The 27,148-nt window shown below is 42.6% G+C and overlaps 1 protein-coding gene across 2 annotated transcripts in view; it reads left to right on the forward strand.

Annotated features, from left to right (window-relative positions):
• Positions 1-27,148, forward strand: part of LOC146785376 (ephrin type-A receptor 3-like) — a 540,333-nt gene that overhangs the window by 413,578 nt on the left and 99,607 nt on the right. Inside the window, exons 9-11 of one of the 2 annotated variants that reach the window (XM_085634371.1) lie at positions 10,437-10,522; positions 16,031-16,156; positions 26,218-26,403. In XM_085634371.1, the coding sequence (XP_085490497.1) occupies positions 10,437-10,522; positions 16,031-16,156; positions 26,218-26,403 (398 nt within the window). The remainder of the gene's footprint in view (positions 1-10,436; positions 10,523-16,030; positions 16,157-26,217; positions 26,404-27,148) is intronic. The other variant, XM_085634372.1, reaches the window with a different exon arrangement.

A 27,148-nucleotide genomic window follows, 5' to 3' on the forward strand; every position in this document is an offset into this window, starting at 1 on the left:
AAATGACAATGCCTTTTTGATATGTGTTGCTTTAAAAAACATATAAATAAAAGGCATTGCCATTTACAATGCCGATAGCTTGAACGCTCACAAATGCGAGGCCTATTGCATTGAAAATACTTGTTTTCATTTGGTTCAGAAGGTGACGTCCCAGTTACACTTGACCTAAAGAAGTTATAATTTCGAATGAATGTAAGACTTAATAACAAATGGGGTTAGACTGTTTGAAATAACTCTTCCTACCTCCAATAAGCACGGCACACTCATTTCCATGTTGTTCCTCTACCTCTTACATATTAAAATATAGAGTGATTTTTTTTGCATCAATTGTAATATGTAGCTCATGTTTAAACACACCAGGGTTTGGAAACAGTTTGGGTGTTTCTCTGCTCCTAAGCCCAGTTACCAAATTAGGAAAATGGAACCTATGGGCATGATCCAAGTAGAGAAGGGGGAGGGGGCTAATGCACCTATTTAGCTTTCGGAGAAACTTGGACAGCAGGGTGAGAGAGGGGCATCATAACAAAATATGACATATGACCGCTGTAGCTGTGAAAGGGTACATTTTAGTGCCTGCCACGTTTGTGTTGCACTGCTCCCCAACCTTCCCTCCAGTTTTTCAACCTTCTACTGCCTACTACAGTGGTGCCTGAGGATTACAATTAGCCAGTTTCATCCGAGAAGGAAATATAGATTTTGACTGGGGATACTAGCCTATCATTTTGATAGTACACATACATGCACACCATCCCCATGTGTTGTTCAGCCATGATGTTCTTCATGCATGGGTTTGTGTACTGAAAGAGTTTACCATTTCATGCATGTAGCAAAGTTGCAAGATATAAGTAAAGGAAAGGATGTACTTTTCCCGCCCTGAAGTGTTCCTAATGCTGAGCGACATTTCATGACATTGGTGGATGGATTTGTGGGTGTGGTATGTTTTATCCAGCAGCTTCTGATGGATGGATGAGGTAACAATATGTGATGAGCGGGGTGACCGGTTGACGTGGTAACATTTGACCACCAACAACGCTTTGGTGCTGTGTGTGTGCATCAGTCTGTGTTGTTATCTGGCTAAGATGTTCTGTTGGGTTTTGGAGGAAAACTTATTTGGATAAAGGGTGGGCTGATGAGGCGACAACGCTTCGCTGGCTATGTGGCTGTGGTGTTGTGTTTTGCATGTGGGGCTGCTAGTTCTGTTCAGTGTTTGTATGGGTGGTCAATGTGTTCTAATACTGACAACAATGCCAACATGAGGGGTTGTTGCATGAAAGGGATGGGCTGATGAGGCAGCCTCGCTGTGCTAAGGGTAAGGAGGAAAGACCACAGGCGAGGAGAGAACTTATCAACATCTCCTGTAATAAATCAATGGAAATATCACCACAAGGGGTCTGAGATTTTTTTCTGAAAAGTCAGACGGCCAGACCAAATAAATTTTCCGCAAACAATGTGAAAGATCATGATCTACCTATGAAAGTGTATATTTTACATTCCTATCTATGACATTTCAATGATGACTAGGCTATACGCATATGTAACTGTCATGTACAGGGATCATTACGCCATTTACAGTTGTACTGAAATCAGCCGATGTCGTGCTTTATTCTGCTGAACAAGTGCGTTGATTACTGATGCGATCCGGTTGTTACCTGAATATCTTTTTGTTACATAAGAAGTTGTGCCACTTGCTCCACCCTGGCTCCACAAATCCTTTCTGGAGTCCCTGCAAAGGAGTCTCTTCATGTGTCACACTTTAAGGGACTCCTCTCTCAGATGCCCGGTTTGACTCACAAAAGCAGAGAGGGTGGGAACATTTGGTTATTGGCTGGCATGTTCAACAAAATATAGAATTATGAATGGTTAACAATGTATAACAGAGATGATTTTCATTGAGTGGTTCTGAGTGACATCAAATTGATAGCCAGAGTGAAGCTTGGGTTACTCATGATGTGACTCCGTGAACCTTGAGGAGTAGTGGGGGAGCAATAAATAACATGGCTGCTCCTACAGTGCCTTAAATGGACAGAAATAAAATACCTAGGACCCCGCCCACCAATCTCCACCACTCTCTTTCCCTTCCCTTCCATTCCAGAGCAGAAAGCCATTGCTGACCTGACAGGCTCTCAAATAGCCCAGTAAGAGTAACCAGGAATTCCTTTAAAAAACAGTAACAGTGGGCACCCTCTTTATTTTCCCACTGCTGTTACGTCACTGAATGATCAGCTTTATAATCTGGGATTCACAGTAGTGGCCCTCTATGAGAGCCATACAGAACATTGGGATTACCTCCAACACCAGCTGAACTAGGCATATTGGTAGGTGCTGTGATGCTACTCTATGGAGACACTTTATAAACATATGAGATATTGAACTACTTCCTGTACATTTTTGGCAATTATATTTTCACTGCTTGCATTCTCTGTAGGGAAGTTTTTCGAGCCTGTGGCTCAACTGGCCTGGCATGGGACCTGTTAAAATGTTATTTAACGGATTAGGAGAAAATAGTAAAATTAGAGAACTTTATTTCTTATCCTTTTTTTCCTCTCATATGGAGTCCCGCAGCGGTCCTCATTGCGCCCTACCGTCTTTAATATTTATGTCTCCCCATTAGGAAATTTGATAAGAAGCTTTGGATTCTCCCTTACATTCTATGCTGACAACACTCAAATCGTCGTCTCTATAGAAAAAAATGAGAACGGCATAGGGCAGAGATTTCATGACTGCATGCTGGCTATCCACAAGTGGAAGAACAGTAACTGCCTTAAATTGAATGCAGGAAAAACAGAAGTCCTATATTTTGGACCACAATTGTCTTTTTGGGGTCCAGCAGCCCGGCCAGTTATTAGGACCCTATACCCCCTAACCCCCAGTGGCAAAGGCTCGAAACCAGGGTGTGATCATTGATAATAAACTTAACTTTACAGATCAGATAAACAAGCTCACTTCATCTACTTTTAACACTCTTAAAATAATTGAAAAGGTTCTGCCTTTTATACCTCTCAAAATACAAAAGACATTAGTCACCTCTTTAATTTTGTCTAAGATTGACTATTGTAACAGTCTGCTTCTGACCACTTGCAAGTACATTATTAACAAACTTCAGGTTCTGCAAAATGCTGCAGCTAGACTTCTGTTCAAAATTCCCTAGTATTGTTCAGTGTCTCAAGAACTAAAAAATTTACACCTTTAAGGTGTTATGAATAGTTTATAAAGCATTTTATGATCTTTGTCCTGACTCCCTGAATAAGAGTTTCAAATGGTATCTCCCTGTCAGAAATCTCTAGTCAGGATATGCTAATTTAGTGATACTACCAAGATTCAAACAAGTACCATGGGGTGGAAAGAGCATTGTGCTGGAAGTATCTAAAGCATGGAACATACTGCCTCACTGCATTAAAACAGCACCCAGTCTCCTAGCCTTCAGGAAACTGTAAAGATCTGGCTGTTCAGGTCCTGGTAACTTCTGCGGACCTGTGACACTCTGAGCCAGGACTGAATAGTGCTTAGACGCCTCTGGGCAGTAATTCACTATACAAATCCTGTTAACATAACTCCACAAAGGACCACCCACCTCCACTGGTTTGTAGCTTGGCACAGTATTGCTGGTACTTGTGAGTGTAGAAGAGGTGCAAGGCCGGCTCTAGGGTGCTGCGATCGGTGCGACCGCACCGGGCGTTGACTTGGGGTGGGGACGTCATTTTTTAAAATGGGTTTTATCATTTTAAAATCATCTACTGCCTTGTTCCTTGCCTCCAGCAACTTTCCGACATCAATTAAAAAGTCAAGCAAAGTCTGGTGATTAATCGTATTCCTGATAAGGGACCGGATGTTTGTCTAGTGGAAGTTTTGACTCATCCTAAGGTAGCGCAGAGGGTTAAAATGCCTGCTGCTAAGAACGTGTACTATGCGGATAAGGAAGTGCATATAATGTAAATAGGTCAGTGGGTTACTGCTTCTGTTACACAGCTTCTTTTGTTACTTGTGGTTTAGAAGTCAAAATCCTAATATAGAACATTGAGCTATTAACTGTCGTCCTAGAGCTGCATGCAAACTGCAAGGTGTATGTTAGAGCTATATGTTTTTTTACCCAGTCTTTCATTATTCTAATCTTGTGGAAAGGGTTCATTTGGGTAGAAAACAATTCTTATTAGGAAAGAGAACCCCTAACTATGATGTTACATTTTAAATTCTGAATTTGTGTTTTCCTGAATATGAACTTAAACTATATTGCCTACAAGTATCGATGACATGTCACTCCTACACTACACCTTGTAGTCCTGTCTGATGTAAGATTTCCTATACACTGATTTACACACATCTGATTTTCTCTGTGCAATGTGTATGTGGTGTGAAGTGCTCTGACACCTTACACTGGCATGAGTGGCGCTGTAAAACTGAATGAGTCTGAGAGACAGTGGTTATGGAGACTTGAGAGGCACTGTTGAAGGGTGCTAGTGAGGAAATCCATGGCAGAGGTGTCCATTGGAGGGGGCGCCAACAAACACTGTCGCACAGGGCGCCACCAGCGCTAAAGCCGGCCCTGAAGGAGTGCGCTCAGTGATTGGCTAGTACATGCATTACAATCTGCCCATCTACTGGTACAGTGTGACAGGTGAGTGCGTGTGCACAGGCCAATGGCATGAAGTCAGTCAAGGCCATTCCACTCTGCTTCAAATCGAAGCAAGTAAATATTCTTTTAGTACATTCTATGCCAATAATGAATTCTTTGGTAGCCCCCATTATATTTGTTTTAATGTTTTATTTAAATTGGTACTGTAAGGGAATAATAGGACTCACTAACAAGAGCTTTTATTACAAATAAAATTGAAGAGATCAATAGTACTAAAGGTAGTAAGAAAGAACTTTTAAGTAGTCTTTAATCTCTGCTCAAAAATGAACTACTAGGAAAGGAATATTTTATTCTGGGTTTTTAAACATGACCATTTGTAATCCCTTTGACCAAAATAAGGCGGTTTATTGGATAATATAGAGGATACTGAAAATGCAAAACAACACATAAGATGCGGAATTCGGACAGATCTGAAACTAGGGTAAGCTTTTCTGTTGGTCTTTTAGATTATTCGAACCAACAATGCAAAATTGAGAGAAGTATTCCGTTAATGGAGAGTGCAGCAATATAGAACAAGCAAAGAGGCCCATTAGCAAAAGTATTATAGAAAAGCACATAATAAGAGGCATTTTGGAGGAAATAAATAACATCTCTAGCTTCCTGCCTACTGTATAGGCTTCTATGCCAAACAACCTGCTAAGAACGCTGATGGAACCGCGGTTGTGGCATCTCTGTATACATTAGACCGAAAGTTGGGTACCACTTTTAACATGCTAACTGATGCAGCCGGATGAATCAGTTGACAATCATTAAAGGTGGATATTCAAGCTACTGTGCTAGAAAACATACCAATACAGGTGTCGTTAAGTACAGAGCATGTGTTCCCGTGTAAACAGTAAGATCTTTGTAATGTGAGAATTACATGATGAAATGTGCAATGAAAAACTGACAAATGAGAAATTAGATATAACTGAAAAGTTCAAAGTTGCTCAACAAAAGGGACATCCTAAAATAGTCCTGATAGAAAAAAAGATGGCCGAACATCTCTCAAGTTGTAGATAATCCCCCAAACCCGGGGCAGAACAGTGATCTTAATGAACTGCTTCAATCAGGTGAATCAATCAGAGTGCACTCGCTTTACAAGCTATACTGACTCCCTAGTACAGTCAAGATTCCCATCCTTGCTGTCAAGCAAATACTAACAAATGCAAATCATCTAAAAAAACAATCTTTTAAAGAACTAGCAATTTTGGTACAAATGTTATGGATCCAATGAATGCATTCAAATAAGAAAATGAAAGGAGATGCCAATAGAAAAAGAAAACACAGTTGATTGAGAAGCACATTTTTATGTTGGGCACTCATGCATCTCTACATAATGAAACGCTAGATAGCAGATTTGTATCATTTAGAGAAACAGATGGAAACAGGATGCTTAAAAGGCGTTACCACATTGCCCATTCCTACTAATTGCCTCCATAAAAGAAAAGCTGAAATGACTGAGAACAAGGTATAGGGCTACTTCAAATGCTGCTGGATAAATTCAAAGATGGCACAGAGGATGCCTTGTTGGCTGACCTTGGAGGTGCTGACGTCAACTCAAAGAAAAATAAGATAGAAAAGAAAGTAAAACGTTGCACAAAAGGAGAATCCCATTTTGGGTAAAAAAACAATTAGTTGATAATTATTGAGTTCATTAGCAAAGACATTTAAACAGTTAATAGTGAAAAGTAAAGGACAAAATCTAGAGCAAGGAATCTACTGGGACCAAATAGACATTTTGTTCTTCAGGACAGCGTTTTGAATCAAGAAAACGTTCGGATGGGATTTCCTGTAATGTTTATTGATAGTGGCACTCTCACAGATTGCACAGTGGGGGTTCAGTTTATCTGGGCAACGAGTGGTCCTCAAAAATGAGAATTGAAAGTTTACTTTTTTTAATTATGCATCAAATATTTTTAAAAATTGCAAGATTGGAATATAGGTATAGGATGTAGCTGCACCATGTTTTCCTTTTTTTCTATGTAAAGTTACCCTTAAGGAAGAAAAACAAACAAATGAAAAAAAGAAAGAGACACCGCAATCCGAGTAATCGATATGGAGGTTGAAAACAGGTTGTTTCATGAAGAAATTTTGAAAACAGGAACCAAAGAGTAGGAGAAGGCCTTTTGTGTCCAGTTGTCTCAGTGCCACTAGTTTGAGCTATGCCCAGGCAGTACATTTCACCGCATTAATTTATCAGCAGCCGCAGCCCATGCAGGTAAGAGTGGTGGGGCCAGGTGGTGGGGGAGGGATGCTCGACAGACGATGACGAAAGAAAATTAATTATTTCGTTAATTTGCCCTCGCCATCATCCGTCGAAATCTTCCCCCACCCGGTCCCATCGCTCTTACCTGCACGGGCCACAGCTGTAAGTTAGTGGTTTCCCTTCATGTGCGGTGTGATGGTTGTTCAATTTTGTTTTTCTCTATCATGTCCAGGGCCTTTGATCTACTTGATGCAAGAGGTAAACATGAAGAGCCTGCACATTCTCATCTGCTGAGGATGGGGGTTCCTGTCAATTTAGGAACTGTATGACCCAGGTGGCTGAATGGATGAGCGTTTCAATCTATTCCCCCATACTGTTTGTGCTTGTGGTTGAGCCATTTGCATGCTTGATGCGATTGGATAAGGGGATCCCACTACATGATGGAGAGCATGTGGTCACGCTTTATGCAGGCGATATGCTCCTCTTCTTGAGGGATGTGGGCATGGGTATTCCATCCGATGTGACCCTATTAGAGGAGTTCGACTTTGTCTCTGGCCTTCTATCAAACTGGAGCAAATTGTGCGCTTTCCCTGTGTCATCTAGATTGATGGAGCCCCTAGAGGTGGTGTTAAATGTTGGACTCAAGTGATAGCCAAGAACTTTTAAATATCTTGGTATGTGAATGTATCAGAAGGACAATGATATACAAGAGGGCAACCTTGGGCGGGGTGAGTAATCTGGGCTCTCCAAGGTACGGTAGAACTCTGGAGGATGCTGAAGCTTCCCATCGTGAATCATTGACAGCTTGGCATCCATGGTAATTCTGAGGTATCTTGCCTTCTTAGAGGTGTCCGTAGATCATCAGGTCAGGCGTAGAGAGGGTAATACGTTTTCCAGTCACCACAGGTGAATATTATGGTTTTGGAGGCATTCAGTTTGAGGTAACTCCATTTCATCCCTTGGGCAACGACCTAGAGGCAACTGAAGATTTTTGATGTTCCAATGTCCTTCGGGCTTTCTAATTTCAGAAGTATCTGCATGTCATCTGTGTAGTAATAGCAGGTGGAGTCAAAACCATTGAACCGATCTGGTAATGATTTCATGTAGATGTTGAAAAGCATGGGTGAGATGATTAAACTGTGAGGGACTTCTACTTTAATGCAGTATGGTTTAGAAGAGAATGGAGGAGTATGTTTGATATCTATTGTGTAGGTACGATGTGGTCCAAGTTAGAACTGTACCTTCCTTGAGTCTTTGGATTAGTGTGTCATGATCCACTATGTCAAAGGCCACTGAAAGGCCCAAGAAAAGGAAGAGCTGCAATCCTACTGTGTTTTTAAGGTTATCCAGAGAGAAATTAGGGCTTATTCGGGGCCTCTTCCTGGATGGAATCCTGTTTGAAAGCTGGAAAGAATGGAATTGTCTTAAATGAAGTGTGATATCTAGGCATAGGCTACCCTTTCTATAAGTTTGCCCAGTTTCTGTTTGCTAGGGGTCTTGATTGTGCAGGTTAGGTGTTTATTTTAATAATGGGTAAATGTGTGCCTTTGAAAGTCCTCTGGGAAAACTCCTGTTATTAAGGAGTTGTTGATCGATGTTCTGATTCGGATGACCACAGAAGTTGATAGAAGAATGCTTTTGAAGATTTGAGATGGGCAACGATCAGAAGTGCAACGGCTGGCTGACTTCCTTAGACGAAATCCAGAAATCCAGGCAGCGATAGTTCTTTCAAGGAATGTAAAAGTTGTGTTTGCCTTTCCCTGGAGGATTTTGTTGCAAACAGGCTGGGACTGTTGTTTTAATTTTGTTTAAATAAGAATTCAACATGTTTGCTTGAGTTGTGTAATCATTTGACAGTTTGTCATGAAGTTCTTGAGAGATGGAATTGGTAGGTCCTGTGCATTATTGGCTTACGAAATTCTGTTGGTGGTTTATAGAATTTTTAAATGGAACTCTTTGCATTGCGGATTCGGCTGGAATAGTATAGTTTGTGTGCTTTTTGTTTGTTGACATATCTTATGTTGTGTATGTGCAGGCTTATCTTGTCTTGAGGGTTGTTTGTTTTAAGCCAGTTGTGCTGAAGCTTAGCAATTTGCTTTTTGATCTTTTTCAAGTCTGCATTCACCCAATGGCGTACTTTCTTTTGTTATGTGTAAACGTTTTCTGAGAAATTAAGAGATGAAAAGCTTTCTGGAGCCATTCATAGAGTGCTTGTGCAAAATTGATAGTGACCACATCTGGGTTGGCGGTAAGCAGGTTTCCTAGTTCTGGATTTCAATTTGTTTTGAGGTTTTTATGTGGTTGAAGGTAAGATGATTTTAGTTAGGGTGAGTTTTTGTGACTTGTTTTGGAAGGCAACGATGTAGTGGTCTGACCATGTGACTGTAATAGTCCTACGGAACGTGATAAGTTCTGGGCTGGCGAAAATGATATCTAATGTTTCTCCTGCGATGTGTGTGGGGTTAGCAATGAGCAGTTGTAGGTTGTGTATTTATGCCAGTGAGCAGGGTTCTGGGGTGTGGCATATTAGGTTTGTCAAACCATATGTTGAAGTTACCAATGATGCATAGATTTGAGTAGATTGTAAGAAGTTTAGAGATTGTGTCTAGAAATATATCTGAGAATGTGGCATTGGTAGGTGGTGTTCTGTAGAGAATGAGAAAGCAACATTAAAGGTGGAGGTAGGGCTGTTGACAAGGAGGGCCTCACAACCTTGCAAAGAAATATTCTCAGCTTTGGTGAGGTTTGTTGTTTCTTCAAATATAGAGGCTTAGTCGCCTCCTCTTTTGCGTTTGCAATTTTGTGTCACAGTTTGACAACCTGGTAGAACAACTTTAAGAATATTGTCAAATGTGAGAAGAATAACGATATTTCACTTAATATGTGGTCACAAAGAAATTAATGTTTCCTTGCCATGCTAGAGAATCTTGCAGTGAACTCAACCAAAACAAGCAATTGCAAAATAAATGTTTTGAGAGATTCTTAAAAGCACCTTTGATGAAGTTTGTGATAAAATCCCCATCCTGCATGTGCCTGTAGGGGAGCTGCCAATCAGGTGAAGTTTCATTATGCCAACTTCAGAGTGATATCAACAGGAGCTACTCCTTGAGAGTATTTTAGTTAAATGAATTGTAGCTCCCGATGATATGTTATCAATATTTCCTCCACTCCATATCGTATGCATACCATGACAATATTATGGAACTCACTATTGTACACTCAGCGTATGCAGGTTGATATTTTTTACCTTAATATTTTAGTATGTAACTGTTCCAGGGCCGGACTGGCCGTAGCAGGCACCGGGCGTTTTCCAGGTGGGCCGTTTTTTGACACATGGGGGCCGGTTTTGCAACACTGCTGCAATTTCGGCCCCCTGTAACAAAAGTGGCAGTGAAGCTTGACACTAGCACCATTCCTCCCAGAGGCAGTCGAGTGGAATTGCCAGGGCTGTTTTCTGTTCCCAGTCCGGCCGTGAACTGTTCTCAGCTAAATAGGTGGCCTTTCTCATGGTTCTGTGTAAAGTGTGTAAAGGTTAGGTAGGCTATCGTAATGATTTGTCCACAGGGTAATATGATGAAGTAACACTCCAGCAGCTGGTTTGTTAGTAACTACTCGTAGTGATTTTCCTTTCCGCAGGCACTGCGGCTACATCAAGGCGAAGCAGGACCCTGACGAAGACAAAATGCACTTCCAGCACGGAAGAGGTAAGGGCGACCAAAGATTTCTTCTATATCATTGCACATCAAATTAATTTTCATAGTCTGGGATGCACTTGGGCATTTTTGTTGGCAAAAGAATGATTGCAAGGGCTCTGTGTTAAAAATATTCAGTGAGTGTCAATGTTGACGGAGTTGGTGTAAGTGAGAAATGTTAGTCTGTCTCAGTTCGATTCATCAAGCCCTGGAAGTAAAAGTTAGAAATTCCTGGAGGTCTCTAATTGATCAAAGTTATTCGTGTAGATTTTTCACTCCATGGTACATCTGAATGAGCAAATCATGCATTAATGTATCTTTTCACTTTTACATTTTTCGGCTCTTTCCTGTGGTGAAACCACTTTTTCTAGATCACCATTAAATATGGGGCTATTGAGTTTCGTAGTTGTAAATTGTTGTGCATTTGCATGACCAGTAGGAGGCTTATGAATGCCCAAAAACCTGAAACGTTTGTAGGTGTTTATTTACTCCTGCAAGGTAGCCCCCCCCATCCAGGCCCTAATCCTAAATTTATGGTTGTGGAAAATATGTTAAACTAGCAGATTTTCAAAGTAGTATGCCCATTCTCCAATCATAGACTGTTCCAAATCCTGATTCTGTGACTCTCGATGCAGCATCTAAATTTCTGTGTTGCCTGTACCTCACTTATTACTAAATTGCCTGGTAATGGAGCTATATGTCACGCACAGCACTAACACCAATCCCACAGCCATCCGTAGTTCCAGGGTTGGGGAAATCCTCCTGATGATCAGACAATGGGAACTAAAATGTAGACATTGGTGTTTCCCCTCCAAGTTCAGCATGTTTATATCTATGTATATGTCTATGCATTTCTTCACCTAGATACTTTGCCTACTCTGTGAAGGCACTGTGTGTAGATGAAAAACGCCAAAACCACAATGTTCCCACAAATCTTCTAATTCCAGATGGGTTCGGTCTCCCGATGACGTATAATAAGTCCTAAAATGAACAGAAGAGTTCATGACTTGTACCCTCAGCTAGTCTTTATTTCTCTCTCTCTCTCTGTTTCTCTCCTTATTGTGTTCTTAATTCCCCATGTGTTGTACACTCCTCTATATCACAGGATAGATTACATTTTCAATTTCTCAATATCCACCAACCATTTTTGATTATTTTGCGGACTCGATGCTTTTCCTCGTAGTCATCTTGATAGATATAAAGTAGTGTCGTGCTTTTCAGTGGCTAAGAACACACTCAGCTTTCCAGGGCTCATAATAACTGACACACCCTGGGTAGGCTGATATTTTTTAGCAAAGGTGAAAAGGGCATAAATGTGGATCAGAATGCAAAGAAATTCCCACAGAGATAGCCTGTGCTGGAAAACGCTGAGGCAGGCATCTCGCCGACTTTCAAGGGCTGCAAATGACATTTTCTGGCAAGCCTTTTGAATCTGCGCTCCTGTAGAGCGAACTGAGCCTCGGGTGAATGTTGAAGATCTCATTTAAAGGTTGCCAGCAACTTGAACAAGCACTGCTGCACTTCTCAGAGCTAGGGGCTCACCAGAGAGGCGTGGAGTGCAGGAAAACTCACAACTTATACAGTAAAGAAGTCTTAACTGTTGAAAGGCAAATAGAACTAGCTTCATTCAGAAAGGGCAAATCTGGACACAGACATCTAACATCTAATGAAAGCAGGAGGCTTCCACTGATTCTTAAAATGGCAATACATTCAACCATGCAGTAGCCTTTGCCACTGCAAAAGGCAGTCTTGCAATGCCCACGTGTGCTTTGCAGTTTTAAAATCTGCATTGCTTTGATAATCCTTAAGAGTATTAAATAGATACCAAGTATCCTTTCACAGACTTGCTGTTTCGAGAAGAGCTCCGGACAATGGCTGCCAGTTATTTTGAATCCAACTGGTCGACAACGACACATCTGGGAGTGGAGTGGGATACGCTGAAGGCGGTGACAGCCGGGAGTGCGTGTCATGCTCGAGGGACAACGGCAGCTGATGGATCTCCAATGAGGCGCCCCTGCATTGAGGAACCGATGTGAGTCGCTTTTGTTGGCACGCAGTACGTTGGAGGAGACCTGGAATAGGTTGGACAGATTGGTCAGGCAGGATTATCTCCAGTTGCTGCATCGCACGGGTGACAAGTTGGGATGCCTGCTGGCATGGTTACTCAAGAGAGAACTACCACAACCAGTGATTCTTGCTCTGAGGCACCGGGGTGGTCCTCTGGAAGGGTCACAGACTGCACTTAATTTCCTCCTACTGGATCACCTTGCGAAAGTTTATGGTACAACTTGAGTTGGCCCATCATCTGGAGCAAGCAGTTTTTTTAGATCATCTACCACTCCCTCGTCTCACGCCCGACTAGTCGGAGATCCTATGGGAGGAACTGAAGGAGATGGCATGCCGGTGGAATACTACCAAAAGTATTCTGAGTTACACCTCTGCGGTTATTAGAGACGCTCCAGGAGGCAGAGAGTTGTGGAATGTTACCCCAGGCCAAGGGTGAAGCACAGATCATCATGGCTCGCAAGCCATGTAAGGATCTTCTGGATCCTAGCTCATATCACCCTTTGTCCATGCTGGGAGTAGATACAAAGGTACTTTAGAATGTCCTGGCCACTAGGCTGCGGGGCATGGTCACCCATTTGTTGCACAATGACCAGTTTGGCTTTATGTCGGGACGGTGGACACAGAAGAATCTCCGCAGATTCTCCCATGTGCTACACTCAGTTGCTGCTAGTGAGGTGGAGGCAGCACTGATTGCGCTAGATGTCAAGCAAAGTTCACCACACTCGATTGGGAATAACTCTGGGAGGTTCTCTGGAGAATGGGGCTTTAACCGATGTTTCTGTCTTGGGTGAAACTGCTCTGTTCTGGCCTGGTCGCGCATGTTCGGCCCTGTAGTTTCAGAGAGCTTCCCCATTGGGAGAGGTACAAGACAAGGATGCCCTTGCCGCCACTTCTTTTCTCTCTGGTGATGAAGCCATTGGCAATTCACCTTTGCCACAATTTGGCGGAGTGGGGTCGTCACCCATGTCGTCTCACTTTATGGAGAGAATGCATTGGTATATGTCATCCGCCCTGACCGGTCAGCGAGGGTACTGTTGTGGATCATGTCTGTTCCGTTCCCCAAGGCTGCGCTGGTGAGTGTGAGACCAGCTGAGCTCCCGGTAACTGAGCTCAGATGGGAGCGGAATCACTTCCGGTACCTGGGGATACAGATAGCAAACACCTCGGAGGCCCGATATAATCTTAATATGGGTAGAGTTCTCCAGGGACTGGAGGACTCCATTCGTTTCTGGGTCTGCCTGCCGCTGTCGGTAATGGGTAGATTGTTTGACGCTCATTTGATCTATTATGTCCTGCACCCTGTTAGGCCACAAATTCTAAACAACATAGCCACCTTGAAATGATAATATCCATAATATGTCATTACCTTTTCGAAACTGGCAACATGTTTAGAAGCATTATTTTGGTCAACCAGAAGCAGTACAAGAGTGATACACTCTACATATTACCATTCGAAGATGGCCTCCACATGCAGTGTTTGCAGAGAGACCATCTTGAAACTATGTTATGCCTAGTAAATCACTGTTTTTATCGCTTGAAGATAACCAATGCATTTATTTACGGAGTTTTATATAGCGCAAACTTGACCCAAAGGTATTGGGTATCAGAGCGCTTTACATGGCATCAGTTGCATTACATGAGGACACTTTTCTAAATGTTTTTGTTTGGCACGGGGAGATTAAGTGATTTGCCCAGAATCACAGGATGTTTAGCGCCGTTGCCGAGACTCGAACCCAGTTCCCCAGATTTGAGGACGACCGCCCTAGCCGTTAGGCCAACTCCTCTCCCCATTGCTTCTAAACATGACAGTTGTGTTGGAACTTTAAAGCTATAGACTTTGTACAGCACCACATGCTATGTAAATTTTATTTTTGAATTGCAAGCAAATGCCCACCAAGTTAAGGTGGTGGTATGTTTTATTTTTCGACTTTTATTCTTTTTAAGTTCTCCTACATTTGCTCGTTGAGTTCGTGTTTCTGTTTTATTGTGAATAAGTGATTGGATGAATAAAATAATGTGTCACTTGTGGATGCATGAGTTAAAAAATTAGTGGATGTTTGATGTCTTATTGAGTGTCTAACGTTTTCAGTTACAGGAGAGGCTCTTTCAGTTATGAGTCAAACCAATTGGTATTGCCAGTGCGTTTTCAGCAATGTGAAAATATCTGTGGCAATGTAACCCCTGTTTTTATAATGAACAAGGGTGGCAATGATGGCACATTAGGAAAGCTAAAGCAGTCAGTAAGGACGTGTGACTGTTGCAGGCCTCCATTTCTTCACAGTAGCGGCTGGCAGGGAATGAGGGTGGTGGGGCAGGGGAAAGTGGGGTGGCTGGAGGGGACAGTGGGGAGGACAATTTTTTTTCTTTTTTAAATACCACTTACCTCATCTGCCAGTCCCGTCTTTCTTCCGCTTCTCTAACGATGACGGCAAGTCCTGGAACCAGGAAGCACTCAGGCCCCTCATAGCCAATCGCAATGCTGCAATGCAGTGTTGTAATCTGAGTGCCGTTGATCTGTGCTCAGATGGGGACTAGGGGGCATGGGCATGACTGTTTGGCCAGCCGGTGACGGCCGGCAAAACAGTCATGGGCACTTGGAGTCTGAAAGCCACTCTTCCCCTGTGCCACAAGCCCCGCCTCCCCCTAATCAAGCCCCGAACCTGTGAAAAATAAAATGATAATAACTATGTCATTATTATTTTATTTTTCCTGCTCAAAGAGCAGTGGGGTGATGCTCCTTCGCATTAGCGGAGGATCCACCCCGTTTCTTCATCTGTAGCTATGTGCAATAAGACACATAGTTAATGCGTCATGCAGGTTGCTCTTCATTATGCCAGACCCTTTAACCCGTCACTGAGTGGCACATCAAGAGTAGGTTGAAGGACCGCCATGCTCACAGCTGTGCTGTATACAGAGGTGTCCAGTACAGCTCTGTAATAAACCCAGTTGAGACATATATCCCCATGAATTGAGCAGAATTGCTCGGGAGGTTGCTGGACAACCTAGTTACTCAGTCGCTATGGAGAGTTCATCTACATGCAAAACCTGTAGTTATTGAATGTTGTTACTGCTGTGCTGGACCCGAGTGACAAGTGAGCCTGGCCTGATGTACCTGCTGTGCTGGTGTTCTGTAACATCGAGACAAAGGCAGGAAACAGAGGTGGCACATTTGACTGGCTGCTGGTGGCAGGGGTGGCAGGGGCATAGTTCTGAGGAATAGTGGGGGGAGCTTGGGGGGTAACACCACCCCTAAAAAATATATTCTTTGGTAAATAGTTGAGTACAAGTGCTTTTGGGTGTGTAATGTGAAACGTCTGTTGGAGTCCACCTGGAATTTTTGCATGCCCACACTGACAAAAACACACACACTCTTCCTGGTCCATGTATCGCGCCTCTGTCTGAGGGTTGCTCCCATCATGCTTTTGACCCATTACTAAACTTGTCTTTCCTCAGTGAAGTTGCCTGGAAGTAAAACATACATCCATCCGCACACCTACGAGGACCCTAATCAGGCCATCCGCGACTTTGCCAAAGAAATCGACGCCTCCTCCATTCGAATTGAGCGAGTAATTGGGGCAGGTGAGTGTGGAGAGATATAAAATACTATCTTCTTTCCAAACATAGAATTATGCTTTTCATTTACAGGCTGTGGACTAGTCATGAGTTCACTCAAACTCTCAAATCACCCAACAACAAACAATCATAAGAGCATTAAAACAAATGTGTACATGGTGCAACTGTATGAATGCAAATAACCACAAGTAATCACCACTTTAACAGGTATCATATATAACAAAATGGAACCATGAATGTCTGTATATATGGGGGACATCCAAATGTCCCCCATATATAAGGAAAGGGTGTATCACCTCAGACCCTAGTGTCATCTTGGTCCTCCGAGTAGCCCCATTCAAGTTTTACTTAGGTCAGTGAAATTCTCAAAATCTACAAATTTTGTGAAACAAACATTTGCACAATTAATGAAGAGTCATTCTTTCTACAGGATTAACTTATATTTAATTAAGTGTGTTTTTAGTCCTGCTGAGGACAACAGCTCATCCCGCAGTCCATCAACTGTAAATGTTTATACCTCCTTGGCAAATTGTTCTCCTCTTCTTTAAATGCCTGAAGATAGCAACCGATAACTGTGCAGTTACTACTTAACTTTTGCAGTGTCAAGCACTCTGTTGCACCCAGCTCATGTGCAGAGCTTTGAGTAGAAACCAGGTATTTTGCTAAAATCATCAAACTATGCAGCAGATCATGGACATAGAGAAAGTGAAGCAAAATCATATATGTGGGGGAAAAAGTTGCTGCTAGATAATGCTTTTGTAGTGGCCAGGTCAAAGGCACAGCACCCCTTATATGATAACCACGTGACAGGATCATTTGAAAAATGTAAGAGAACTGCAAGCACAGTCCAAAATATTTTGTACTTTTTTTTTTTACAATGAAAACCTTTTTTGTGTCCACCTTACAGGCGAGGAAAGTGGGGCAACATCGCTTCTCCTCACTGGGTTTTCTTTAATAACCCTGAAAACATCCTTAAGCTTAAAGATGCTGGAGAAGCTTTTTGAAAAATCAAGTTGAAAAGTTGGCAAATGTTGATTTTGCAGGAGAAAATGAACGATAACACCTTCTGCAAGTCAGAACAATTTTCTACTAACGAGTTTTTTGCTAAGAGTTGTCACAACCAAAGTTGTATAAACCAACAATATTCACAATTTCACAGCTTTGTGGGCACAATACAAATTCTCACACACAGAAGCATGTGAGTTGAAGGTAGACCTATGTGGTGGGGGCATGCATGGCATGATTACTTTAGCGGTGGTGATGCTATTTGTGGGTGGCCAGTCGGGGATGATGGCCTTCATGAAATCACATCACTGGACCATGAACATGGAATGCAGTTAAAGTAGGTCCTGACAAATGCTACAGTTTGCCCTTAATGACATTAGTGTGCCACTGTGAGCCAAATAAATAAAATAGAGGGTAGAACATGGGGAAAGCCCTGGGGAGTGGTGCATGAGTGGCAAGGAAGAGGAAAGATATGGCACCCAATGAGAAAGCTAATGGATGGAAGCGAAAAGGAGAAGATGAGAAATGAGAAAGGGACAGCGGGGAAGGTAGAAAATGGAAGAAAACAAAGGAACATAATTTCATTAGTGGTAGAGATTAAAGTCCATGTAGAAGCAGAAACCATAAGTATATTCAAGAAAATAAAAGTGGTAAAATAGAGAGACGAATGAGAAGGGTTATCAGGGGAAGAGATAAGTTGATAAAGATGTCTCACAGAGAATAGCTTATAAGAGGAATTGAAGACAAAGGGGGAAGAGGTTGAAAGAGGAGCAAAAGCAAGGCAATAGATAGGAGAGAGTGAAGGTGAGTGCACCAAGAGAGGAAGTAACATTTGTAGAGCAACAAATAGACAGCCGAAAAGCAGAAGGTAAAAAGGACAGAAGAGCAGCAGGCTAGAGGTGAAGAGCATGGTTAGGCAACAAGAAAGAATGAAATGTGCGAGAGTTGGGCCATGGTAGGGAGAAAAGTGGGCTGAGAAAAAGAACACAAACACTTGAGCACTAATGTCTCCTGGTTCGGCTCTAGATTGGCTCCTATCCGTAAATTCCAACTTTCATGACTATTTTAGGTTTTAATTCGAGGGTCTCTTGCACTTAGCTGCTCCCAGTGAGCTGTTTTTGCCTTCATTCAGTGGCTCACAATGGCCCTCTTACCGAGGAGCCTGCTTTCCATTTGCAAGAAGGAGATGCTCCCGGCTCTGGTCTGAGTGCTTTTGGCAGTGACAGAGCCGAGGCTGAAAGTGGACAGACAATAATGAGGCTAATAGAGAGCCTGCTAAAAGCCACATTGCGACACGTGTTCTGTGCGACAGCGGGCGAAGGCGCTGTGGTTTTACATCGTCTTTGCACAAGGAATAATTAAATGCCACACGATGTAGCTTTTTATCTTCATTAACATCTACCAATTAAATGCATTGAATATATCAGTTCATCCAGGCTTCCTGTTATAGACATCTACTATTAACATGTTTATGTTTTGGCATAGTGGCGCGTTCGTGCTACAATAGGAAACTGCTGCAGTGCTACAGTCCAATAAATGGACCATAGAGGAGGCAAAGGCTGCATTCATCAAAAGAAGGCTTGCATTGCCCTGCCTGGACCTTGAAACAGCTGATGTGTTGATGGTAGCATGGATCCCCTTGATGCAAATACTGATTTACCAGGAGACCCTTTTGCCACTGATTGCCAACAACAAGATGTGGAATAGGTGCCTTTTTGCAGTCCTTCTTATATTTCGATGACCATTGAACACTCACCCGGAAATGTGATACCACAGGGAACACCATCCGGTTGGAGAGCTCAGTAGTGCTCAAAGTGGTGCTCTTGAAATTGACACAAAGACAATTACTACTACTTCTGGTCTGCAACGTTTGAGTCAGCAAAGCCTGTAGACAGTGTGTTTTTGCCTCTCCCAGGGTATTTAGACATTTCATGTCCACAACTATCATCATTTGGGGGCCGGCTCCAGAATATGGGCCCAGAGATGTTGAATCCACTGGATCATTGCTTTTTCATCCCGTGAGCTTGGGCCCGGATCAAAGACACCAGGAAAGCACAGCGACACAAGGGACATGATTGGGCTTGGCACGAGTGAGTGAAATCTTCCCCAATACAAGGTCAGACTGTTTGCCATTGCCCCTGTGTGGATTCTGTAACATTACCAACCCATGAAGGCCTCCTGCTTCAATTTACATCAGAAGCAAGTCATTTCTGAATCTTCCCTCTAGCCCTACTTTCTCTGTACTGTCAGCACTTCACTTCAACAACCCTCCTTCTTGGACCTGTCTGTTCAGTGAGGGAGCTACGTTTGCACTGTTGCTGCTTAGGTTACACCTGGCAATCATAGAACCTCTACTTCTTCAAACATGAGAACTTGGGTTACCGGCTAACAAACGCCAAGTGCTGTTAACAGTATTCAAATCACAGCCTTTCAAAGAAAGTGCATGTGTGAATAGAGGCAAATGACAGAGGAAGTCACCTTTAGTGTTGTGGGACCTAAGTGGGACTCCGTTGCTCACAATAGAGCTGAGCCCTAGGAGGAGAAGTGGCTCCAATGCTTTCGCGCTGAAAAGCGCTCAACTTTTGCACGGTGCTGGACACCTTCGGTGTTGTGGCAGGACTCTATTGTCCAGAATACAGCTGAGTCATAGGGATGAAGGGGCTCCAATGCTCTCATGCTTAAAAGCGCTCAACTCACCCTGTGGCACAGGTCGCGCCTGGGTGAAGACCCCGTTAAGAGTGGTCCCATCTTCGCCTGTCATCGCTTGGAAGCGTCTGAGTCGGGGCATACCATTTCAACTTCATGCCACTCTTTGACTATGTGAGGACGTTAGCTGTGCCGGAATGGGGAAACTTAAGACTGTTTCCAACTTGCCCAAACCCCATATGGGTTCCTCATTGGATGAGTTTCTTCCACGCGCAGTGGACGTCATTAACAAAGAGACTGAACTGGCTGAGCGCCGTTTATCCCTCACTCCTACTTTCCCAACATATTCTATCAGCCAAACATCTGAGGCTTCTGCACCTGGGTTTCTACTAACACGGCTGAGTTGGAGTTTTTTTCCTTTGCCCCATGCATTTGGAATCACTACCTAATGTTTATCGTTCTTCAGATAATGTCCAGCCAGTAAAATGGAAGAGGGTTCAATCACACACTAACACTAATACTTCTGGCCTACTATCCGCAAGCCCAAAGGTGGACTCTGGTGGCCAGGGAGAGGCATTCATTGCTGAAGCTGTAAGGGTTTTGTGCAGTAAAATAACAGATATTGCGGAGGCTAAACTAAAACTATTTTATGAACGGCTGGTGTTTATTGACGAAGAACTTTGTAAGTTGAATTTAGACTCGTTACCTCGGACTTCAATCTTCTCTCTGTTTTCTTCCTCAGGTGCAGGTGTCATTTATTTCACAAATTGCTTAGTCAATGTGGCTGAGAACACCGGTCAGGTGCCTATTCACATCGCTATTAGGACGAGGTCTAGGCCAAAGATTTTGGGCAATCCTGCCCCTCCGGGCAAAGAGTGGGTTGACTTCTGTGTCGGGGGGATAAGGGGACTGGGTGGTTGGGGTTATCGAACATTCACTGTTGTATCTCCCTACGGTAAACCTCACTCCTGAAGCTTGCCCTTATGTGGTAGGATTATCAAATGTTCCCTGTTTTGCTCCTGACAATGTTGAATCCTTTGCACAACTAAAAAATGTGCTGCTCCATTGGTTTCATATTAACACAAATTTTCCTCATTCATCAGCATCTGATATTCTGATGATCCGTAGGGTGGGATGAGTGGGCCCTTTGGAAAAGAGTATGCCAGATGATTGTGTAATTGTTAACTAAAAACTCTATCTTTGCACAGAATCTTTTGTTTAACTGGCAGCCGATTTGTGTGTCCCAAACTGCTATTACCCTTCTTCCAGAGGGTTATTTCTAGCGACACCTGCAGTCGGAACCTGCACTTTCTGTCCATCAAGTGAGGCTCTCTCCTTCAAGCTGTTCAAGTGTTGATTGGCTGGAGCCATATTGCAACGGTGTTTATTTTTCTCACCATATTCCAGTCTGTAGCTGTTCAACATTTGGATTTCCTCTGTTGGTTAAAGAATAGAGTTTGGTCTCTACCATATCCTGGGCTGACTTTACAGAGCTCCCTGATGACTCGTGCTGATGTTTTGTGACCGTCACCCATTGCACACCAGGCAGGCTTATTGTCACCCGCCCAGCGGCACATAGAAGTTGAAGTGGAAAGGAATTTATTTAGTGCTCTATCACCAAACGGTTTCTTGGTGCTGTAGACAGGAAACTAAAACCTGAGAGAGAAAGAGAGGAGAAAAATTTAAGAGGGGTAGGCTAAAGAGAACAAATGAGTTTTGAGTTTGGCTCGAAAGTCCAAGTAAGAGGGGGTGGATCGGATCACAAGAGGGAGCGAGTTCCAAAAGAGAGGGGCAAGAGTAGAAAATCTGGTGCACACTCTGCCTAACCGTTCTTTCCCACTGACCTCAGCACCAAACACCTTAGCTCTTTTTAGTTGGAATACTGCTGGGATAAACCTGAAATTAGAAGATCTATGGGGCTATTTTATGGATTTTCATAGAATATGCCTTATTCAAGCAACATGGGTGATTGTCAGCATTTTCAGAAGTGGCTTTAGGAGCTATTGTGTTCCGGCTAGCCCTTGGGGTGTGTTGCTTATTTCGGTGAATAATTTGCTGACCTGTTATAAAGCTACGGTACCTATTGCATCACTAGATATGCAAGGTTTACTCATTACCCTCACTAAGGGAACCCCTCTCTTGTTGGTTAATATCTATAACCGGAGTTATGGTAATTGGATGGAGTCTCCAACTCTCCACCTCTTGGATGAGACCCTAGCCTTGCGTTCTAAATCACATCATGTTATTTTGGCAGGTGACCTAAATGTAACTTACAAACCGTGTGGAATCTCCCAGGACTTATGCCATGACGAAGATCTAGAATGGTGCATTCCTGCACTAACGTCCAATGAGGCATCTCCTTTCAAGGCCTGCCCTGCAAATGGTTGATCTTACTTTAGTGTTTAGCTCGCGGGCCTCTGATGGCTGCTCATCATCTGATGTCCTTCTTATGCCAACCTTTAAAAGAGGGGCATATTCCACCCCTATTGACTATATTATTTTAGATCTTAGATTATGGTACTTGATGGAGGACATGAAAGTCCTAGAGAGGGAAGAGAGTGACCATAATCCTTTGATCCTAACAGTGAAGGACCTAATTCCCCATCTACCACCACTTTTATCTCAGCCCCACTGCCAAATTTTGGAGGCCACCAATACCTGTAGGAATGTGAAGTGAGAAACTGTGTGCTCTCCTCCCGAGGTGCTGACAAGTATATACGTTGATGTTGCTTCTCATGTGGTGGTGATGCTTAATACCTGGGAATTAATGATGATTGTGACTGAGCATGCCAAATTATTTCCTGGTCTTAAAAACCTCTTCCTTAAGAATTTTAGGAAGGTCTCTTATAAGGCTAACTAGGCTGTGTGGTTCTCCCAACAGTGCAGAGAGGCAAAGAACAGTCTCCTTAAAGCTATAAAAAAGGCTTAAAGCCTGAGAGTAGGGACTGCAGAGCACTATGTTGATTTGCCATTAGGCAGGCTAAGGCAACCCGGGAAAGGTCCAAAGGGAAGATCTCTTAGAAGCTTCTGCTAATAATGATGCGAGAAAATGTTGGCGGTTAGTGAGTCTACATAGTGGAAATCTACCTATGCCAGTGGAAACATCTATTCTGCCAAGCGAATGGGCAAACATTTTGAGAACCTGTATTCATATTCACAAAAAATGTACTGAATTCTTAAGAGTAGCGAGGAGGACTTTGTTTCTCTTCCGGAGCCTACATTTCCACCAGTTGTTTTTACCCTAGCTGAGAAAGTCGCAGCAGTCTCCTCTCAGAAGTCAGGCATGGCACTGGGACTGGACAAGATCCTAGTAGATCTTTTTTCATCTGATCAAAGTATACAGGTCCCCTACATTATTACTGTCTCTAACGCTATCTTGACCGATGCAGCAATTTCTGATTCATGGAATGTGGAAGAGATTGTTCCAGTTTTTAAAAAAGAAAATCAGAAAGTTTGGTCTAATTATCAACCAATTATTCCCCTCAAATACTTACAAAATATCTTTTGCAAACATAAACCATATTATTTCCCGCGTCCAAGCAGGTTTTAGGGCCAAAACCATCTCCCTTGAACAGGTCTTCCTCTTTTTGATGACTTAGTGGAAACCTGTGGATGCTGGGAGAGGAGTCTTTTTTTGGCGTTTATTGATTTCCGAGGCGTTTTTGATCTGGTCCCTAGAACGAACCTCTGGGAGGTTCTTCATGGGCTGGGAATCCCTTCTAATCTGTTAAATATCATTGCATGCCTTCACAAAGGGAACTTTGTCATTGGTTGCTGCGGTATGAATGCCGAATTAACCCAGGAGATCACTATTGATAAGGGTGTTTGTCAAGGCTGTGTCCTAGATCGAACTCTCTTCATTTTGTATATTAATAGGTTTGTGTTAACTTCCTGAGCAACTGTACAAATGATTCGCCTTTGCTTGCAGGTCAGAAAATTCCTGCCCTCTTCTTGGCAGACGGCACTCTTCTGCTTGCCAAAACTAGGGCTGGGTTTGGAAAATCTTACTCTTGCTAACCCATAGAGCTGCAACCATTGTTAGAGTTGCTAAAAAGGCACCCTAGTATCCAATTCTTCCAGCTATGGAAATTGATAAAGTGCATCCCAGGGGTGCAGCACTGTATGGCTCAGAGTTATGGGGTCATTGCTCCATGGGCACCCTGGGGACTAGTGAGAAAAACTTTATAAGAGCTCATACAGACGTGGGAAGAGGTAACACTTTAGTTCCTCTTAGACTGGACCTTGATCTTAAACCTGTCCTTGCATTGGCTTCATTAAAGCTGTTACTTTATGGAGTCCATGTATGGGCCATTGAGGAATTACAGACCTGCAGAGAGCACTTTGCCTATATTCTTAACTTGTACAGCATTAGCAAGACCATGTGGCTAGCCTGTTAGGAAATCTCTCTATGACCTGGGTCTAGGCAATTTTTGCAATTTTTGCAAAGAGCCTACCTCTATCACGCTCACTGCAGCTACTGTTGTTCAATCTAGATACTGGGAGAGAGCTATTGCCCAGAATTGGTTGTCTAGTTCTACAAGCAGTTGCTCAAGGTTCTTTCTACTACGTAAGAATGTGCCCAAGACTGAGGATTTTTTTTTACTTTATCCGCCCAGCTCGGGTGCACTTGCTTTACTTACAGTTCAAGTACAGTATCTTGCAGACAGCTGTGTTTTCAGCAAAATGAGCTCTTCTACAAGCGAAGTCCACTTTATGGCAGTCATGCATGTTATCTGTCGAGAACGAGGAACATCTGCTCTTTTTGGCCCATTCTATTTTAGACCAAGGGCCCGGTGGATTGTCCATCTGTGTCGTCCGCTGGGGATGTCACACGCGTAAATGCTTTCAGAGTTTGTACAAGTGACTCTTATCAGTGTGGTAGTGATCGCAGTATCTACCTTTTTTTCCCTGCATGGTCTATTAAACTTAAAGTGGTTACTCAATTAACTACTACTATTTAAATCTAAGGGTTTTTATACATACATGTTCTAGCAATATGAAAGGGTTTGCTCAAATTGCACTTCGATGAGCGTTAGCAGTGTTCTGCCAATGTAATGATTTTAATTGATGTTTTACTATTTCCTTTTTCTTTTATGATTGTAGGGTTTTTTACTTGTTTCCAATACATTTTGTATTGATTTTTGTTTTGTTTATTTTGGTATGTATTGATACATTTTTATGATGTTCAATCTGTCAATAAACTTGACTTGACAGAAGTGGTCACCAAAACTGGTTGTAATGCACCACATTTGGCCCCAAAGATGAGATTCTATTGGCTGATTCACCATTTTATTTGTCGTAGTTAAAGTAGTCCTCCAGTAGTGCTACATACTTACTACTTCTTACTACTTTCCATAGGCCGATCTCAACCACAGTGGTGGAGATTTCCACCAACAGGTGATAGCATTTCAATAGTAGCTTTACCCTTGTCAATTCAGTCTTCCGAGGCTTCTCTTTCTCTTTGAGAGGATGGGAACGTGTAAATTTACACCCAGATGTAAGTTTCCATTCAGAAATGTTGAATTGCTAAGCAGGTGGCGAGTTACGCCTAGGTGTTTAAGTATACCTACAGGCAAGTATATCAACTCATGTAAATTTACTTTTCTAAATTGTGCCCAACATGCTCTAAGTGTTCTCCAGAACTGGACAAAGTACATCATAAGTGAGGTGTAGAACTGAAAAAATCCAGAGGAGTTCTTCAGAAGTGGGCAAATGAGGTACCAAGACCTGGACACAACAATAATCTAGATATGGTCTTACTGTTAATGTGTTCTTTTCACACATGTTGCATAGCCTCCCTTTTTTGTCAGCAGCATCTCTTCCTCTGAACTCATTCATCCCTCTTACTTTCTGCATGTCTTGTCACATTTCTTTCCCACTTTCAGTTGACACTTGCACTGCTTATGCCCATTTAGTACCTGCTCTTTGTGTCTTACTGAAGCTTGAGACACCCTATCACTATACAGTACTGGAACATTTAGCATTGTCAATGCATATTAACTCAGTCAAGCGAACGTTGTGCTATGTGCTGGCTAACATTCTATGTTTGCTTGCCTTTCTTCGCAGGCGTCTTTCATTCACTGTTGAGTTGGACATAATAGCAACTGGGTGTAGTCAAAGGTGAACCGCAGGCAATACTGGCATATTTAACACATCTTATTTTCAGTTTCCAGACAGGTGTTACTGATGCGTCTCTATCCGTGTGCTCGCTCCACCCAAACACTCATATAATCAGTTACTTACTTTTCAGGTTGTGAAAGACCTGTCAGATCACCCTCATTATAGTGGTAGGATAATGTATGTCATGCACCTCTGTAGCCTGATGACATCGGGACATCACTATTGACCATAAGCGATTCCTCACATCACCTTGGCATTCACCATAATGCTATATTTCTTTTTTGGCAAACCCACAGGTGAGTTTGGAGAGGTCTGCAGCGGGCGCCTGAAGCTTCCAAGTAAGCGTGAGATCTTTGTGGCTATTAAGAGTCTGAAGGCCGGATACTCAGAGAAGCAGAGGAGAGACTTCTTGGGAGAAGCCAGTATTATGGGGCAGTTCGACCATCCGAACATCATCCGCTTGGAGGGAGTTGTTACCAAATGTAGGTTCTTTCCTCATTCTCTTTTATCTTTTGTGACTTGTTAGAAAGCATTGATGGCCTTTTAATGTATAGTATCATGAAACATTGTATCATCATGACCACACAGTACACCTATGCTAAGAGAAAGGATGGAAGTGCTCTAAAACTATCATCTCAACCAGGTACTTTGTGAGTAAAAATTGAGATACCACCATCTTACTACATGTCTGCCATTACACAGTTTATTTACTCTATTACTACAATACTTTTGCTCTATTCTACATTACATGATTATTCTAGTACAGTGGTACTCGAAGTATGGCCCGAGGTCGGCATGCGGCCCTCCTGACCTTTACATGGAGCACCCTGGTTCAAAGAAGCACTGGGATGATGTTTACTTGACTCCACTTAACTTGACAAAGATGTTAAATAAATGGGCAAGCATTTATTTAAATGTTAATTGAATCTTGCAGCAAACATGTAAAATATGATGAAGTAAATACAAAAAATGTATTTTATTAACCTTCAGAACCGTTATACCTTAGTACTCCAGGTTATATCAGTACATTGAGAAGTATTTTTTTAAAAACTTGATAGTTTTCAAACATGAATTCAGAAATGTCCATGCTTTCACCCACCCTGACAACAATGCCAGTAATTAACTAAGCGGCCTCTTATATGTGCTAAAGAAGTAAAAGGAGAGAGAATGAAATATAACAATTGCCTAGGATCACACAGTTTGATCAGGTGGGGGAGCTGTGATTGA

The sequence above is a fragment of the Triturus cristatus genome, chromosome 11 (assembly GCF_964204655.1).
Source record: "Triturus cristatus chromosome 11, aTriCri1.1, whole genome shotgun sequence".
NCBI classification, from domain to species: Eukaryota; Metazoa; Chordata; class Amphibia; order Caudata; family Salamandridae; genus Triturus; species Triturus cristatus.